An 18,778-nucleotide genomic window follows, 5' to 3' on the forward strand; every position below is an offset into this window, starting at 1 on the left:
CACTGGGATGACGATGGTGGAAGTCAGGGTTAAATAAAGTCTTTTCAGGCCGGGCGTGGTGGCTCACGCCTGTAATCCTAGCACTTTGGGAAGCCGAGGCAGGTGGATCACCTGAGGTCAGGAGTTTGGGGTACCAGCCTGGCCAACATGGTGAAACCCCGTCTCTACTAAAAATACAAAAATTAGCCGGGTGTGGTGGTGGGTGCCTGTAATCCCTGCTACTCAGGAGACTGAGGCAGGAGAATTGCTTGAATCGGGGACATGGAGGCTTTAGTGAGCCGAGATGGTGCCACTGCACTCCAGCCTGGGTGACAGATTAAGACTGTCTCAAAAAAAAGAAGTCTTTTCAAGTTGGCCAAATCACTCAGGGCTATTCTATCAAGTGGAAACAATGTATCCCTTAGCCATTAAAAGGTGTTCCGCCTCCCACCCTGAGAGAGATGAAGGGACTGATATCATAGGCTGATAGCAGTCACTCTCACTTTAGTATGAATTAGTCCCACAACTGATTTCAGGAGATTCAGGCTGAATGCTGAGAAAAGTGGATGAGAAGTGCCCAGTAGCAGCTAGGCTGGAAAAATCTCCACTCCACGCCCAGCCCCAGCCCCCAAACTTCTGTAATTAAATCCTTTTCCAGCAGGGCTAAGGCCAAGAAAAAAGTGCGGGAGGAAATGTTGTTAGGTGCGAAGTTCCATGAGCCCGAGGATGCCTCTGAACCCCCCTCAGCCTCCATTTTGAGGTCTGCCTGGCCTTGTCTCTTTTCCTCTTTTCCTTTGGGTGGACTTGTCTCTTTTCCTCTTTTCCTTTGGGTTTCTTTCTCTGCCGCACACTAGTGCCAGCTGGGGAGGGCTGAGGGGCCGGTCGCGGGGAGGAGGGAGAGGGCGTTAGTAAACATACCAGGCAGAGTGGGTCACAGTTACCATCACGGTGGCTGTTAGTTTGGTGAGAAGGGGGCAGAAGGGGCACAAAGGGGATGGGGCGTTAGTTGTTGACGTGGTGATGAAATCAGACTTACCAAAGGTTTCTGAACGTTTACAACAGGAGGATAAGAAAAGAGAACAGGAACGTTAACGGGTGGTTATGAAGAATCCTATGTCTTCATCGAGGAGGGGAGGGCGGGGGAGGGGAGGGTGGGGGAGGGGAGGGGGACGCTCAGAATAATAATAATAACATTTCTTATGGTTCCTAAAGTGGCTTATGTTCACTGAGCACCCAGCAGGCGCTAGACATTCCATCCTGGAGACGTCACCAGAACACAAGGAAATAGGCATGTTTTATGGGGAAACTGAGGCCACCGCTCCCCCGGCTTGCAGAGGCCTATGAGCTGCAAACATCCTCAGCCAGGCTGGGAGATAGGAGGCGATTTGTCCCCCCAGTGTGAGGTCTGAGTCTCTCCAAGGAAGACATTCTGGGCTCCACATCTGATCTTTTTGGGGCTTGGTTTTCACTAAGGAGGAGGAGCAGAAAGCGGAGAACAGGTAGGTAGGCTCTTTGGTGGGGGGCAAGGATGGGCAGTGAGTGAGGGGCGCTGGGGATGATTCAGGGAGGGACTGCTGCAAAGGGGGCTCCGTGGCGGGATCCTCGGAGGAAGGGGAGAGAGAAAGCAAAAAGAGGGGTGTGTGGAGGTGCAGGGTGATCTCAACAGTGACCTGAACGAAGGCAGGGCGTCAAGCCCAGCACAACTGAAAACAGTAAATCCGTGACACAGACAAACACGCATGTGCAGCCACACGTGTGCTCCCAATGTATGGAGACACATCCCCACCATGTGTGTCCCCACGCACGAGCACTAGGGAGGTGCAGGCTGAGAGGCGCGTGCGCGGATCACTGCCCTGTGTGCACAGGCACGGGAGTGACTGCAATGTGGGTGCATGTGTGGCCGAGATGCAGGCGGACGCTTTGCTCCGGGCGGGGGAAGGGAGGCCCGTGTGTGACAGCAGCCAGGCCTGCACACCTGTGCCCACACGCGGGAGGCAGGCCAGGCCGGCACAGGGAGCCCAGACATGCACACGTGGACATGTCGTGAAGCGGGGGGACAACACACACGCAGACACAGCCCCCCAGACAGATGGACCCGCAGATGGGCCATGTGGGTGCTTTGTGGAGACACAATGGTGGAACCACCCGTCTCCAAGGCTCTGTCCCAAGGTCTCCCTAGCCCAGCCAGGGCCTGAACAGACAGGCTGGACTGCCCGTCTGTGCCCCCTTACAGACCTGAAGCCCCGCCATCACCTCTCTTGTCTTTGTCCCATGATGTTCTTACTGCTCAGCCTTGGAGAGACTCTCTCCCTGTAGTTTTCTATGGCTCCCCATCACCTTACTTGTCACCTCTGGACACCTGCCATTGCCTTACACAGCTTCCACTACTCCTGCCTGTCTGGGCCCCACTGTATTCTCACTGGATGTGCCTAATGCTTCTGTAGAGGATGCTCTCTCTCTGCCACCTTCCATAGCTCCCTATTACATACCCATTGAAGCTGGTCTCCCCTTGTCACCCTCCATGGCTCACCGACACTTCTGCCTGTCTGTCTCCCATTGCTTGGGCACTGCCGATACCCACCATCCTTGGCGGCTTTCTTTCTTTTCAGAGATGAGCGTCTTGCTACATTGCCCATGCTGGTCTCAAACTCCTGTCCTCAAGCAAGCCTTCTGCCTTGGCCTCCCAAAGAGCTCGGATTACAGGCATAAGCCACTGTGCCCAGCCCCCTCAGTGGCTTCCTATCACCCACAACTGTCTGTGGGTGACAGATGTGATCTCACTGCCTGAGCATGGGAGACACTCTCCCCGCCCATGGCCCTACATAACTCCCCATCCTTGTGCATGTCTGCATCCATTATATCTTCATTGGCCAGGTGTTGAAGCACTATTGTTCTACCACCCTCTATAGCTCTCCAGTACTCATGCCCATCTGTGCCCCCTAATATCCTCAGTGTGCGGCTTTGAAGACATTTGCCCCCACTCCCCCAGAGCCAATGCCTGCCACGGCCACACACTGTCTCTGTCTGTCCTCCAGCAGTCCCCAGAACTTGGGGCCTGGAGATGCTCCCCGCCCCCTGCTGCCCTCCAAGGCTCCCACGTCCTGTCAGCCACCCTCACTCACCTGATCGCAGCTGTTTGATGCGTCCATTGCTGGCACTAGGATCCACAGGCAGGAAGTCCTTGAACCAGGTGATCTCAGGGTCAGGGTTGCCGCTGGCTGCACAGAGCATGGTGGCTGTCCGTGTCCGCTCCACCACCTTCAACTGTGGGCCCATGTCGATGTTGGGGAAGCCAGAGGGCAGCTGGTCCTCTGAGGGCAGAGACGTGAGAGAAATGGGCATGGTTCTGAGCACTGCACAGCCACTCCTGAGCCTGGGGCTCAGGGACTGCCTGGCCACGGGTCCAGCTCCTCCCTGGCTGCGTGACCTCAGCCCTGGGTGCCATCCTTTACAGCCAGTTCTCTCTCTTTTTTTGAGACAGGGTCTTGCTCTGTTGCCCAGGCTGGAGTACAGTGGCACGATCATAGCTCACTGCAGTCTCAACAACCTGGGCTCAAGTGATCCTCCTGCCTCAGCCTCCTGAGTAGCCGGGACTACAAGCATGCGCCACCACGCCTGGCTAATTTTTAAAATTTTTGTAGAGAGGGGGTCTCGCTGTGTTGTCCAGGCGGGTCTCAAACTCCTGGCCCCAAGCAATCCTCCCACTTCTGCCTCCCAAAGCACTGGGATTGCAGGCATGAGCCACTGCACCTGGTTGGGTCCCTCTTCTGTACAAGGGGGAGGCTCGTGTCAGGGAGCTGAGCCAGCTAGAATGATATTTCTCACTGTGGGGTGACTCTGCTGCCCTGGGAGACACTGGGCGATGTCTGGGGATATCTGAGGTTGTCACAACTTGGGGGTCAGGACTTGGGGGCGAGTGCTCCTGGAATGGACTGGGTGGGGCTGAGAGATGCTCTACACCCTGCTACATATAAGCACAAACCTGGTCCCAGGGTCCACAGTGCTGAGTGGGTTCATTTACAGCAGCCTGAGGACGCCTTTCTTTTTATCTTTTAAAAAATTTTTAAACAGAGAGATATATACATATAAATCAGCTGGACGCGGTGGCTCATGCCTATAATCCCAGCACTTTGGGAGGCCGAGACAGGTGGATCACTTAAGGCTAGGAGTTTAAGACCCAGCCTGGCCCACATGGTGAAACACTGTCTCTATTAAAAACAAAAATTAGCCGGGCATGATGGTGCATGCTTGTAATCCCAGCTACCTGGGAGACTGAGGCAGAAAAATCACTTGAACCCGGGAGACGGAGGTTGTGGTGAGCCAAGATCACGCCACTGCACTCTAGCCTGGGCGACAGAGTGAGACTCGGTCTCAAAAAAATCAAACTAAAAATAAAAATAAAATAAATAAAATATAGAGATAGGGTCTCACCATGTTGCCCAGATTGGTCTTGACCTCCTGGGCTCAAGGAATCCTCTCACCTTGACCTCCCAAAGCACTGGGATTACAGGCATTTTGCAGGTATGAGCCACTGTGCCTGGCCCAGAGGACACCGTTTTAATTTTTTTATTTTATTTTTTTTTTTGAGATGGAGTCTCACTTGTCGGCCAGGCTGGAAGGCAGTGGCATGCACTCCATGCCCGGCTAATTTTTGTACTTTTAGTAGAGAAGGGGTTTTGCCATGTTGGCCAGGCTGGTCTCGAACTCCTGACCTCATCATCCACCTGCCGTGGCCTCCCAAAGTGCCTGGATTACAGGTGTGAGCCACCGTGCCCACCTGCCTTTCTAAACATAAACCACACTGCTCCCCCGCTGTACGCCCTTCTGTGGTCCGGCCACCCTCAGAAGGAACCCCGCCTGCTTGCCCGCTGCTGGCCCCTGCCACCTTCCCTCCTCTTTTTCTCTCTGGCCCAGTCACCCTGCCCTCCACGGCTCTCAAAGTCATCAAGCCCCCTCCCTCGGGTCACCTGTTCTGTTCCCTCAGCCTGGAATCCCCGTTCCCACATCTGTCTACTGATCGGAACACCACCTGGGACTAGCTCCAACTCCCTTGCTCTAAATGCCCCCCACACTCCTCACTGTCCTCTCTGCAGCAGGGAACTCTATCGGTAACGGTGCATCTGCGTCACCACAGCGTCCGGAGCACCCAGCGCAGAACCGGGCATACAGTAGGAGCTCAATCAATGAACAAACAACTCAATCCTGGTTGAGCACTCAATCCTCCAGCACCAGGTGAGTGAGTGGCACCAGGTCTCCAGCACTCGGTATCCCTCTTGGGTGGTGAGGTTCTAGCTCCCCTCCATGGTAAATGGAGACCGGTGGTGATGTGGGGGCGGGGGGGGGAGCGGGGACAAGGAGGAGAAACTCAGGTCCCTGGAATCTCCTGGTCCCAGAGCACCGAGCGGTGGGAACATGCTTCTGGGCTGAGGTGATGAGGTGAGCCAGCTAAGTGACGGGCTGCCTGGCATCCAGGGTGCTCTACAAACCAAGATGGGCCGGCCGTGGGGGCTCACACCTGTAATCCCAGCACTTTGGGAGGCCGAGGCAGGTGGATCACCTGAGGTCAGGAGTTGGAGACCAGCCTGGCCAACATGGTGAAACCCCGTCTCTACTAAAAATACAGAAATTAGCCAGGCGTGGTGGCGGGCGCCTGTAATCCCAGTTCCTTGGGAGGCTGAGGCAGAAGAATCGCTTAAACCCAGGAGGTGGAGGTTGCAGTGAGCTGAGATCGTGCTACTGCACTCCAGCCTGGGCGACAGAGCAAGACTGTTTCAAAAAAAAAAAAAAAAGAGATTAGGAAACAGCCACGTAGGGCAGACTAACAACCGTGCCCCCCCCCCCGCCCCCCCCAACTCCACTCCAATGGACAAGTGACAAAAAAGTGACAAATCGCAGTGCTGTTAAGACCAAGAAATAGGCAGCTCCTCTGCATCTGGTAGGAATGCTGGAGTGGAGGGGGTAAAGGGCCGCAAAAACAGCCCTGTAGCTGTTTTTGTTAATAAAGTTTTATCAGCCGGGCACGGTGGGTCACGCCTATAATCCCAGCACTTTCAGAGGCCGAGGCAGGTGGATCACGAGGTCAGGAGATCGAGACCATCCTGGTGAACATGGTGAAACTCCGTCTCTACTAAACTACAAAAAAGATTAGCCGGGCTTGGTGGCGGGCACCTGTAGTCCCAGCTACTCGGGAGGCTGAGGCAGGAGAATGGCGTGAAGCCGGGAGGCGGACTTTGCGGTGAGCAGAGATCGCGCCACTGCACTCCAGCCTGGGCGACAGAGCAAGACTCCATCTCTAAATAAATAAATAAATAAATAGAATAAAGTTTTATTGGCACAGAGCCACGCCCATTCGTTTCTCAGCTTTTCCAACACAATGGCAGAGTTTGGGTTGTTGCTGCGACAGAGACCGTCCAGCCTGTAGAGCCAAAAATATTTACTTCCTGGTGCTCTGGAGAAAAAGTGTGCTGCTTCCTGGTGTAGACAATGTTTCTGTTTGTTTAAAGAATACACATGTATTTGCCTACAAAGGCCCAGATGTGACATGGGGCACAGGAGTGGGTGGCTGTGGACAGAGGTGGGCAGGAGGCCACCATCTTGGGAGGAAACTGAGCCCCAGGCAAGCAGCAGGAGGGCAGGAGGCCAAGATGGGGCAAGGGAGAGGTGGGCAGGATCCAGGGAGGGGAAGCCAGAATCAATCCCTGCCTCCCCAGGGTTACGAGAGAGCGGCAGTTCCAGCTCGGGGGTCACTGCTTGGATGGGAAAAGCCCCAGTGGAAAGCCCTGAGCACTAACAGCATCCCAGGCGCAGCGCAGGCAACGGAACCTGTGATCTCCTCCAAGCCTTTTCCATAGAGGGGGAAACGGAGGCACAGGCAGTCACACACTTGTCCCAGGTCATACAGCCAGCATGTAGCAAGGATTTGAACCCAGGCCTGGCTGAGCTCAGAAGAAGCTGAGCGGGACCGGCTGCAAAAGCCCTCCACTCAACCAGGTCTGAACCCATCGGGGCCCTGAAGGGGGCATGGCTGGATGCTGAGGCGGTTCAGGCCTCTTGTCCATCCTTCCTGGGCCAGGGACCTGGACGACCTTGAAAGTGGCTCTGATTGGCTACTGATGACATCATCGGAGATAAGGGCCAAAATGACTGGGCCTCACTCAATTGGTCTTGGTGCCCACAGCTGGGTCTGTCGGCATCCCCCTGTGTGTCTATGCATGCCCGTGTGCCTATGAGGGAACCCTGTATTTCATTCATGCGTGGGTACATGTGTGCCGCATGTATGTGCTCACGCTTGCCCCTGTGCCCACGTGTCCACGCGTGAGCAATTCCCGTGTGTATGTGGCCCCGCAGGGGTCCCCATAAGCGTGTGTGGACAGCAGCCAGCCAGGGTGCAGGGGGAGGTCTCTCTCGGCCGCCTGACGCTACCGAGAACACCTAATTAAACAAAAATGTACATCGCGAACCACACTCTGCCCAGTTCCTCGGAGTTTAATTAAAACAACAGTGCAGGAGGCGTGTGTGGGGTCCACAATCAGATGGCAGAGGAGGAAGGCAGGGAGTGGCCCTGGCAGTCCAGATGGTCCCCCACCAACTGCCAGGGACTGGCCGGAGGTGCCCGGAGCTCAGGGCTGGTGGCAAGGTGGGTGGGGTCGGGTCAGGGTATCCGAGGCCCCGGGCCCCAGCAGGAAGGATGAGCTCCCAGCCCAAGCAGGCCCTTCCAGGCAGCCGGAGAGGAGAGAGAAAAAGGGTGTGGGCTCGGCACGGTGGCTGACGCCTATAATCCCAGCACTTTGGGAGGCTGAGGAGGTGGATCACCTGAGGTCAGGAGTTCGAGACCAGTCTGACCAACATGGCGAAACACTGTGTCTACTAAAAATACAAAAATTAGCTGGGCGTGCTAGTGGGTGCCTGTAGTCCCAGCTACTCAGGAGGCTGAGCCAGGAGAATTGCCTGAACCCAGGAGGCGGAGGTTGCAGTGAGCCAAGATCACGCCATTGCACTCCAGCCTGGGCAACAAGAGCAAAACTCCGTCTCAAAAAAAAAAAGTGTGGATGGGCGCAGGGGGCATTTTTTTTCCCAGACTCCGGGGGACCGGGCAGTTGATGGCTTCACAGCTTGTCCTTTCAATACCCTGTGCTCAGAGTGCAGGCTGGCTTGGGGCAAGAGGAGGCAGGTTGCTCTGTCCGAGCCTGGGAAAGGTCAGGGCAAAATTATCTGCTAGGAAGAGCAGGGCGGGCCACGGTGGGCCTGACTCCGCCCCCGCTCCTTCCTCCATCCCCCAGCAGGATGGGCTCCAGGACCCACTCAAATGAAATTGTGGGGTCTCTTGTTAGAAAAGTATTAAGACTTTCCAGACCACAATAGCAGAGCTTTTATCTTTTCTTCCCCCTCCCCCCGCCCCCCTTTTAGAGACAGGGTCTTGCTCTGTCCCCCAGACTGGGGTGCAGTAGCATGATCATAGTCCACTGTAGCCTTGAACTCCGAGGCTCAGGCGATCCTTCTGCCTCAGCCTCCTAAGTACTTGGGACTATAGGCAGGCACCATTACGCCAGGCTAAGTTTTACATTTTTCTTTTTGTAGAGACTTGGACAGTGAGGCATGGGGTCTCTATGTTGCCCAGACTAGTCTCAAACTCCTGGGCTCAAGTGATCCTCTTGCCTTGGCCTCCCGAAGTGTTGGGATTACAGGTGTGAGCCACGGCACGTGGCCAGCAGCAGAGCTTTAAAAAGCACGGGGCCTTTCTTTTTTTTTCTTTTGAGATGGAGTCTCCCTCTCTCACCCAGGCTGGAGTACAGTGGTGCAATCTCAGCTCACTGCAGCCTCCACCTCCCGGGTTCAAGCAATCCTCCTACCTCAGCCTCCCAAGAATCCGGGAGCTAGGATGACAGGTGCACACCACCATGCCTGGCTAATTTTTGTATTTTTAGTAGATCTGGGGTTTCACCATGTTGGCCAGGCTGGTCTCAAACTCCTGACCTCAAGTCGTCCACTTGCCTTGGCCTCCCAAAGTGCTGGGATTACAGGCCAAAGCACAGGGCCTTTCTGAGGGAGGGATCCTGGATGACTGTACAGGTCACTCGCCTGTGATGCCAGTCCCAGTTTCATGGGACCAGAGTCTGAAATCGAGTACCCCTAGGGCCGCTGTGATAACCCCTCCCAGGGCTCCAAGCTGGTCACAGCTGGGCTGCCGTGGAGGACACTGGAATAGCCTCATCTTGGGAAGCCACATGCAGGAGTCACCTCCCAGCTAATGGCTGGCAGTGGCTCATATACATGACTGGGATGTCTCTGCAGGTGACAGGTGGAACCCACTCACCTGAGGGCTGCAGAAGGATTGGTAACACGCATCTTACTAAACCAGAATCGTAACAGTGATGAACGTAGTAACGGGGAAGTAGAATTGACCAAATATGGCATTGTGCTAATCTCGCTCCCTGTATCACTCACTCATCTGGTTCACGGAATTACCCCTTGTGGTGAGAACCATTATTACCCGATTTTTTTTTTCCTGAGACGGAGTCTTGCCCTGGTCGCCCAGGCTGGAGTGCAATGGCGTGATCTCGGCTCACTGCAACCTCCACCTCCCAGGTTCAAACGATTCTCTCCTGCCTCAGCCTCCGGAGTAGCTGGGATTACAGGTGCCCACCATCACGTTCAGCTAATTTTTGTATTTTTAGTACAGACAGGGTTTCACCATGTTGGCCAGGCTGGTCTCGAACTCCTGACCTCGAGATCTGCCCGCCTTGGCCTCCCAAAGTGCTGGGATTACTGGCGTGAGCTACCGCACCCAGCCATTTCATTTTTATTCATTCATTCATTCATTCATTTATTTTGAGACAGAGTTTCGCTCTTGTCGCCCAGGCTGGAGTGCAATGGTGTGATCTCAGCTCACTGCAACCTCCGCCTCTTGGGTTCAAGCAATTCTCCTGCCTCAGCCTCCTGAGCAGCTGGGATTACAGGTGCACGTCACCTCACCCAGCTAATTTTTGTATTTTTAGTAGAGACGGGGTTTTACCATGTTGGCCAGGCTGGTCTTGAACTCCTTGACCTCAGGTGATTCACCCGCCTCGGCCTCCCAAAGTGCTGGGATTACAGATGTTTGAGTCCCTGCACTCAGCCCGACTTTAGAAATGAGAATATTGCAGCTCAGAGAAGTTCATTAACTTGCCCTAGGTCACACAGCAACCAAGTGGCAGCCAGGACTTGAGCTCCACAGGCTGGGCCCAGTGCTAAGACCAAACTGCAGTGGAGAAGGCAGCACAGAGTGGTTGGGCAAGGGTTTGTAGGCGGCTGTTTGAAATGATGCTGAACGAAAATTTGTTCACAAAATTGCTTCCTCATTATAAAACAGCATCACTTAGACAGCCCCCTATAAACCCCTTGCGACTTGTTCAAGAAATGCATTTAGGCTGCATGCAGTGGCTTATGCCTGTAATCCCAGCACTTTGGGAGGCTGAGGCGGGCGGATCACTTGAGGTCAGGAGTTTGAGACCACCCTGGCCAACATGGTGAAACCCTGTCTCTACTAAAAATACAAAAATTAGCTGGGCATGGTGGCATGTGCCTGTAATCCCAGCTACTCGGGAGGCTGAGGCAGGAGAATCGCTTGAACCTGGGAGGCAGGGGTTGCAGTGAGCTGAGATAATGCCACTGTACTCCGGCCAGCGCAACAAAGCAAGACTGTCTCAAAAAAAAAAAAAAAAAAAAAAGAATTGCACCTAAACAAGACCAGCAAGCAGCACTGCAGGCCCGTGTGAATGTCTGGGGAAGTGGGACAGCAGTTTCTGCCTACCTAGCATCCGTTCATCCTTTATTTTTTGTAGAGATGGGGTCTCGCTATGTTGCCCAGTCTGGTCTCACATGTGATCCTCCCACCTCAGCCTCCCAAAGTGCTGGGATTGCAGGTGTGAGCCACCATGCCCAACCCTGTTTATCTTTATTCCTTTGGGGGAACCACACTCACTCTTGGCTCCAGGTAGGAGTCTAGCCAATCAGAGTGTTTGTTCCTCCTGAGCCACAGTGATTAGTTCAGGGAAGGGAATGGGATCCAAGTTCATTGGCAGTGGGGGAAGTCTCACTAAGGATATCATCAATACAGAAGGAAACAAAGCCAAGAGACAGAGAGTGAGCGCTGAGAAAATTCAATGAGCCCCTGGATCCAGCTGAACCTGAAGCCAACCACTCCATGGAATTTTAATTCTGCACATCAATTACCTTTCTCGCTTGAACCCATCTGAGTTGGATCAGCCTCTTGTCATCAGAAGCACATGATGAAGATTATAAATTAGGATGATTCTAGTCTCTCAATTCTTTTCTTTCTTGCAAAGGCACAATAAATCCCCACCAGTAGGCGCTGGGCCCTGAGACTGTTACTGGTTGGATAAGGGAGATCAAGGTCCTCCCAAAAAACACAAAGCAGGAGGGTTTGGGGTAACTTTCATGTATTCCTTTCGTGCTTGTCCCCAAAGCCCAGGGCCCGGTTTATCCTCCGCCCGCCCTGGGGAGCCCAATACCTCGGAGGACAGTGAGCTTGGCATGGACTGTGATCTCCCCAACCGAGTTCTGGGCCACACACTCGTACACGTTTTCATCCCGCGGTGTCCTCAGCGGCTGGATCCTCAGCACTGCCCCTGCACTCTCATCAAACTCAATCGTCTGCCACGGGCAGGGGAAAAAAGAACAGAGTGAGGCTGGGGTCCCAGGAAGGTTCCTGTCTAGGCTGGGCTAGGCTGGGCTGTAGAGGAATGGCAGTCAGCCCCATGATCCTGGGGGTGACTGGGAGAAGAGCTGGAGGCTGAATGTGCATGTGTGTCAGTGTCCAGTATAAATGCGCCACAGACAGGGACCAGATTTGGGTACATATAAGAACAGGGTGTTGTGTGCATGTGTGAGGGTGACAAATGCCTGCAAGCCCACATGACAGGCATGCAAAGGCATGTGAAGACATGTGGAATGTGTCAATGTGCACGTGTGATCATGTGCGTGTATTGAGAGTTGTAAAGTTCCTTCTGTGTGCAGTGGTGCTGTGTACACTGCGCTGTGAAGAAGACTCAGAGAGGGCAGGGCTTTGCTTGAGGCCACACAGCATGGAGCTGGTAGAGCAAGTAAGGCGGGCAGGGCCCCGGCTGGAGGCTGCACAGCCACGCTTGCTTGGCCACAGATGATGCTCCACCTGGGGAACGTGTCCACGAAGTCCACTGTGGCTGAGGTGCTGTGGCGCTGCCTTGGGGGAACGTTGACCCCAGGCTACCTCCCCCCACCCCAACTCACCTCAAAGCGCTGAGAGTTGACCTTCTTGCCCTTCTTGTTCCAGGTCACTCGTGGCTTGGGGTCACCCGTGGCCTGACACACGAAAGAGGCCACGCCCCCCGACACGCCGATCTGGTCCTTGGGTTCTTTGATAAACCTGGGGGGCTCTGGGGATACAGTGGAAAGAAGGGGGGGTGCTGATGGGTCCAGGCATCTGGCTAGGATACCAAGGAGCCACGAAAACCTGCATTCCATGCCCTGCCCATGGAAGTGCCATGTGGCCAATGAAGAGAGGAGGAGGAAAGCAAGGATGACAACAAACACCCTCCCACCTCGCCCCCCGCCACGGCACCCACGGGCACCCAGGTGCCCACATATCCCCACTTCCACCTGCAACAGCCACACCTGCTCACACACAGTAGATACAACCTCACCTGGGCACACCTGCTCAGACACAGTGGATACAACCTCACCTGGGCACACCTGCTCAGACACAGTGCCACTGGGAAAGATGGAAGGGGAGACCTGTGAGATGCTGGGGTCCCTAAATTCAGCACCTGAACCCCCCTCCATGGTGACCAGCCAAACCCTGGAGGGCCCTGAAAGCACTTGCCAGAATAACTTGGTCTAATTTCCTGGTGAGACATGTGGGGAAACTGAGGCACCCAGCATGGGGGCGGGGGGTGACCATGGGACATGAGGTCAGAGCCAGCATTTGAACCCAGAGCTCCAGCTTCTTGGGAGGCATCCAGGAGGTGGCTGGACACGAGGGGTCAGTGCCCAGGAGAGTGCTCTGAGCTGGAGGCAGGAGCTCAGAAAGGGGAAGTAATATTTAATATTTAACCTCTCCAACAGCATGGAGGGGCAGTGCCATCCTGATCGTCATTTTCTTTTCTTTTTTTTTTTTCCAGACAGTGTCTCACTCTGTCGCCCAGGCTGGAGTACAGTGGTGTGATCTCGGCTCACTGCAACTTCTGCCTCTCAGGTTCAAGCGATTCTCCTGCCTCAGCCTCCCGAGTAGCTGGGACTACAGGTGCCCACCACCATGCCCGGCTAACTTTTTGTATTTTTAGTAGAGATGGGGCTTTACCATGTTAACCAGGATGGTCTCGGTCTCCTGACCTCATGATCTGCCTGCCTTCGCCTCCCAAAGTGCTGGGATTACAGGCATGAGCCGCTGCACCCAGCCTTCTTTTCTTTTTCTTTTCTTTTTTTTTTCCTGAGAGATAGGGATTCACTCTGTCACCCAGGCTGGAGTGCAGTGGCACGGTCTTGGCTCACTGCAGCCTAGACCTCCCAGGCTCAAGCAATCCTCCCACCTTGGCCTCCCAGGTAGCTGGGACTACAGGTGAAGGCCATCACATCTGTAACCCCAGCACTGTGGGAGGCTGAGGCCGGAGGATCACCTGAGGTCAGGAGTTCGAGACCAGCCTGACCAACATGGTGAAACCCCGTCTCTACTAAGGAAACAAACATTAGCCAGACATAGTGGTGGGCACCTGTAATCCCAACTACTTGGCAGGCTGAGGCAGAAGAATTGCTTGAACCTGGGAGATGGAGGCTGCAGTGAGCCAAGATCATGGCACCACACTTCAACCTGGGCGACAGAGTGAGACTCCGTCTCAAAAAAAAAAAAAAAAAAAAAACCAGCCTGGGGTCTCACTATGTTGCCCAGGCTGGTCTGGAACTCCTGGCCTCAAGTGATCCTCCCACCTTGGCCTCCCAAGTAGCTATGTTGTCCAGCCTGGTCTCAAACTCCTAGCCTCGAGCAATCCTCCCACTTCAGCCTCCCAAGCTGCTGGATTTATAGGCATGAACCACCATACCCAGCTCTGCTATCCCCATTTTACATGTGAGGAAACTGAGACACAAACCAGGCAAGGGACTTATTTTGGCTGGACATGCACAGCCAAAGCTGAACATGCTCCTTTGAACCAGCCTGGCTTTCACATCCACATTCTTCACCCTCCATGACGATCTGATGTATTCATTCAGTCTCTGCAATAAAGCCTGGAGTAGGAGAGTTTTTGTTTTTGTTTTTTTTTTGAGATGAAGTGTTGCTCTGTCACCAGGCCAGAGTGCAGTGGTGCCATCTCGGCTCAATGCAACCTCCGCCTCCCAGGTTCAAGTGATTCTCCTACTTCTACCTCCTGAGTAGCTGGGATTACAGGCACGCACCACCACGCCTGGCTAATTTTTGTATTTTTAGTAGAGATGGGGTTTCACCATGTTGGCCAGGGTGGTCTTGAACTCCTGACCTCAAGTGATCCACCTACCTTGGCCTCCCAAAGTGCTGGGATTACAGGTGTGAGCCACTGCGCCTGGCCTGGAGTACGTGTTTTTTTTGTTTTTGTTTTTTTTGAGACAGAATCTCACTCTGTTGCCCAGGCTGGAGTGCAGTGGTACGATCTCGGCTCACTTCAAGCTCCGCCTCCTGGGTTCACGCCATTCTCCTTCCTCAGCCTCCCAAGGAGCTGGGACTACAGATGCCCGCCACCATGTCCGGCTAATTTTTTTGTATTTTTAGTAGAGATGGGGGTTTCGCCGTGTTAGCCAGGATGGTCTCGATCTCCTGACCCGCCTGCCTCAGTCTCCCAAAGTGCTGGGATTACAGGCGTGAGCCACCACGCAGCTGAGTATGCCTGTTTTAACATCCTAGAGCAACCTCATCAAGCTGCACCTGGGACAGGCTACAGTATCTGTGGAGAATTCATTAACATTGTTTCCTTTTTATTGACTATTTTTACAGTAACCTTTGCATCTCCCAGAGGGACACTAGATTTCCGGTCACAGTACACAGTAATGTTACAATGTATCCCCTAAGATGAATGGAGCTACTGCTGAGTTTTGTGTTTTTTTGTTTTTTTTTTTTAAGAGACTGAGTCTCGCTCTGTCGCCCAGGCTGGAGTGCAGTGGCGCGATCCTGGCTCACGGCAAGCTCCGCCTCCTGGGTTCATGCCATTCTCCTGCCTCAGCCTCCCGAGTAGCTGGGACTACAGGTACCCGCAGCCACGCCCGGATAATTTTTTTATTTTTTTTTCCCGAGGGCTGCAACATACTTACAAGAGCCCTTAGGAAGCAGCCTATATATCCAATAAAAAGGAATTGATCAAGTGAATGCCAGGCTATCTACGCAGCGGAATACTACATAAGTATAAAAAGGGGGAAAAGGCCGGGTGCGGTGGCTCATGCCTGTAATCCCAGCACTTTGGGAGACTGAGGTGGGTGGATCACGAGGTCAGGAGATCGAGACCATCCTGGCTAACATGGTGAAAACCCCATCTCTACTAAAAATACAAAAAATTAGCTGGGCGAGGTGGCGGGCACCTGTAGTCCCAGCTACTCGGGAGGCTGAGGCAGGAGAATGGCGTGAACCCAGAAGGCGGAGCTTGAAGTGAGCCGAGATCGCGCCACCGCACTCCAGCCTGGGAGACAGAGTGAGACTCAGTCTCAAAAAAAAAAAAGAGGAAAAGCCTCTCTTCCTCGGCGCTGCCTAAGGAGGTGGCAGCCGTCTCCTCCTCAGCATCATGGCCGCCCTCAGACTCCTCATGAAGCCCAAGATCGTCAAAAAGAGGATCAAGGAGTTCATCCGGCACCAGTCAGACCAATATGTCAAAATTAAGCATAACTGGCGAAAAACCCAGAGGTATTGACAACAGGGTTCGCAGAAGGTTCAAGGGCCAGATCTTGATGCCCAAGGGCCAGATCTTGATGCCCAACAGTGGTTATGGGAGCAACAAAAAACAAAGCACATGCTGCCCAGTGGCTTCCGGAAGTTCCTGGTCCCCAACGTCAAGGAGCTGGAAGTGCTGATGTGCAACAAATCTCCCTGTGCTGAGATCGCTCACAGTGTTTCCTCCAAGAAACGCAAAACCATCGTGGAAAGGGCCGCCCAGCTGCCGTCAGAGTCACCAACCCCAATGCCAGGCTGCGCAGTGAAGAAAATGAGTAGACGGATCATGTGCATGTTTTGTGTTGAAATAAATGTAGAAACTGCCAAAAAAAAAAAAAAAAAAAAAAAAAGGGAGTGGGGGGTGGGGGAAAGGATGCTTTTTTGTTTCAGACAGGGACTCGCTCTTCTGCCCAGGCTGGAGTGCAGTGGCACGAACATACCTCACTGCAGCCTCAATCTCCCAGGCTCAAGCGATCCTCCCAACTCAGCCTCCTGAGTAACTGGGACTACAGTCACATGCCATCACGCCCAGCTAATTTTTGTACTGAGTTTTGCCATGTTGCCCAGGCTGGTCTCGAACTCCTGTCCTCAAGCGATCCTCTCACCTCGAGATGCTTTTTTATTACTTATTTATTTATTTATTTATTTCTGTGGCAGGGTCTCACTCCGTCACCCAGGCTCAAGTACAGGGCGCGATCTTGGCTCACTGCAACCTCCGCCTCCCAGGTTCAAGTGGACTCTTCTGCCTCAGCCGCCCAAGTAGCTGGGATTACAGGCACACATCACGCCCGGCTAATTTTTGTATTTTTAGTAGAGACAGGGTTTCCCCATGTTGGCCAGGCTGGTCTCAAACTCTTGGCCTCAGGTGATCCACCCACCTCAGCCTCCCAAAGTGCTGGGATTACAGGCGTGAGCCACCCTGCCCAGCCAGGATGCTTTTTAAAATAAACTACTAGGGTAGGAACAATAAGATATACTATTAAATGGAGGGGGTGTGTATAAGCAAGAGGTAATAAAGTGTAGCAAATGGTACCATTGTACGATTTTTAAAATGAAAAAAGGGGTTGGGCATGGTGGCTCATACCTGTAATCCCAGCACTTTGAGCGGCTGGGGCAGGCTCACTAGATCAGGAGTTTGAGGCCCGCCTGACCAACATGGTGAAACCCCGTCTCTTCTAAAAATACAAAAATTAGCCAGGCGTGGTAATGCATGCCTGTAATCCCAGCTACTCAGGAGGCTGAGGCAGGAGAATCGCTTGAACCCGGGAGGTGGAGGTTGCAGTGAGCTCAGACCGCACCACTGCACTCCAGCCTGGGCAACAGACCAAAACTCTGTCTCAAAAAAAAAAAAGAAAAAAGGGAAAGATTATATGTATGTGTAGAAACAGTGCTGCCTCCAGGGAGCTAAGTGGCTGGACACAGGGACAGAGATTTCCACTTTGGTACCTTTTTACATGTAGAACTAAAGACAAATTGAAGAAGTTATTTTTATTATTATTTTTTTTATTTTTTCTTCTTCTTCTTATTTTTTTTTACAGAGACAGGGTCTCACTCTCACCTAAGGCTGGAGTGCAGTGGTGCAATCATAGCTCACTGCAGCCTCAAACTCCCGGGCTCCAGGGATCCTCTGGTCTCAGTCTCCTGAGTAATTGGAACCACAGGCGCTTGCTACCACATGCGGCTAATTTTTAATCTTTTGCAGAGACAGGGTCTCGCTATGTTTCCCAGGCTGGTCTGGAACTCCTGGGCTCAAGTGAACCTCCCATCTCGGTCTCCCAAAGCTCTGGGATTTGCAGTGTGAGCCACCGTGCCCAGCTGAAGTTATCTATTTTTATTTTTATTTTTTTGAGACAGAGTCTCACTGTGTCACCCAGGCTGGAGTGCTGTGGCGTGATCTCGGCTCACTGCAAGCTTCACCTCCCGGATTCATGCCATTCTCCTGCCTCAGCCTCCGGAGTAGCTGGGACTATAGGCGCCCGCCACCATGCCTGGCTAATTTTTTTGCATTTTTAGTAGAGATGGGGTTTCACCGTGTTAGCCAGGATGGTCTCGATCTCCTGACCTCGTGATCCACCCACCTTGGCCTCCCAAAGTGCTGGGATTACAGGCGTGAGCCACCACACCCAGCCTGAAGTTATTTTAAAACATAAAATTGCTTAAATAAAAAAGTGAGCTGATTAAAGAAAAAATGGAGCAAAACTTTGTTTTAAGAAAAAGTTTGGGGTCTGAGGAGAGGCTGAGGTCTAACAACCCAAACTTGAGCAACGCTAGGACTTTGAGCCTCTACGACCAGCTAGAAAAGGGTAGAGTGAGTCCAGGGGCCACACAGGTTGACCAGAAAAGTTCTGGAAAGTTCCAGCTATTCAGAAGCCCAGAGAGGCCTTAAGAAGGCCCGAAGTTCCAAGTGTAGGTCCCTGTGGGCCCCAACGCCTACCCATCCATGGCTCAGGCTGGGCTTTAAACAAAACAGAGTTCCTGCCCCAGTGGCCTGACCAGCCTAACCTCCCTCACTCAAGGCTCTGCTCCTGTTGATATGACCGTATGTGTGTGCTTTGAGCATCTGTCCCAAAAGTCACTAGACCTGGCCGGGCGTGGTGGCTCATGCCTGTAATCCCAGCACTTTGGGAGGCTGAGGCGGATGGATTACCTGAGGTCAGGAGTTCAGGACCAGCCTTGGCCAACATGATGAAACCCCGTCTCTACTAAAAAAATACAAAAATCAGCCAGGCGTGGTGGCGGATGCCTGTAATCCCAGCTACTTGGGAGGCTGAGGCAGGAGAATCGTTTGAACCCAGGAGGCAGAGGGTGCAGTGGGCTGACATCGTGCCATTGCATTCCAGCCTGGGTGACAAAAGCAAAACTCTGTCTCCAAAACAAAAC

At 53.2% G+C, this 18,778-nt stretch overlaps 1 protein-coding gene and 1 pseudogene across 12 annotated transcripts in view; one reads left to right on the plus strand and one right to left on the minus strand.

The window, feature by feature from the left end:
* The window catches only part of PTPRS (protein tyrosine phosphatase receptor type S), a 135,020-nt gene that overhangs the window by 56,326 nt on the left and 59,916 nt on the right, over positions 1-18,778 (minus strand). For all 12 annotated transcript variants that reach the window (XM_055104044.2, XM_055104043.2, XM_034945943.3 and 9 more), the window contains exons 3-5: positions 12,247-12,392; positions 11,490-11,631; positions 3,102-3,290 (exon numbers count right to left, since the gene is read on the minus strand). In XM_055104044.2, the coding sequence (XP_054960019.1) occupies positions 3,102-3,290; positions 11,490-11,631; positions 12,247-12,392 (477 nt within the window). The remainder of the gene's footprint in view (positions 1-3,101; positions 3,291-11,489; positions 11,632-12,246; positions 12,393-18,778) is intronic.
* LOC134729590 (large ribosomal subunit protein eL32-like) lies at positions 14,566-16,490 on the plus strand (annotated as a pseudogene).

The sequence above is a fragment of the Pan paniscus genome, chromosome 20 (genome assembly GCF_029289425.2).
Source record: "Pan paniscus chromosome 20, NHGRI_mPanPan1-v2.0_pri, whole genome shotgun sequence".
In the NCBI taxonomy this organism is placed as follows: domain Eukaryota; kingdom Metazoa; phylum Chordata; class Mammalia; order Primates; family Hominidae; genus Pan; species Pan paniscus.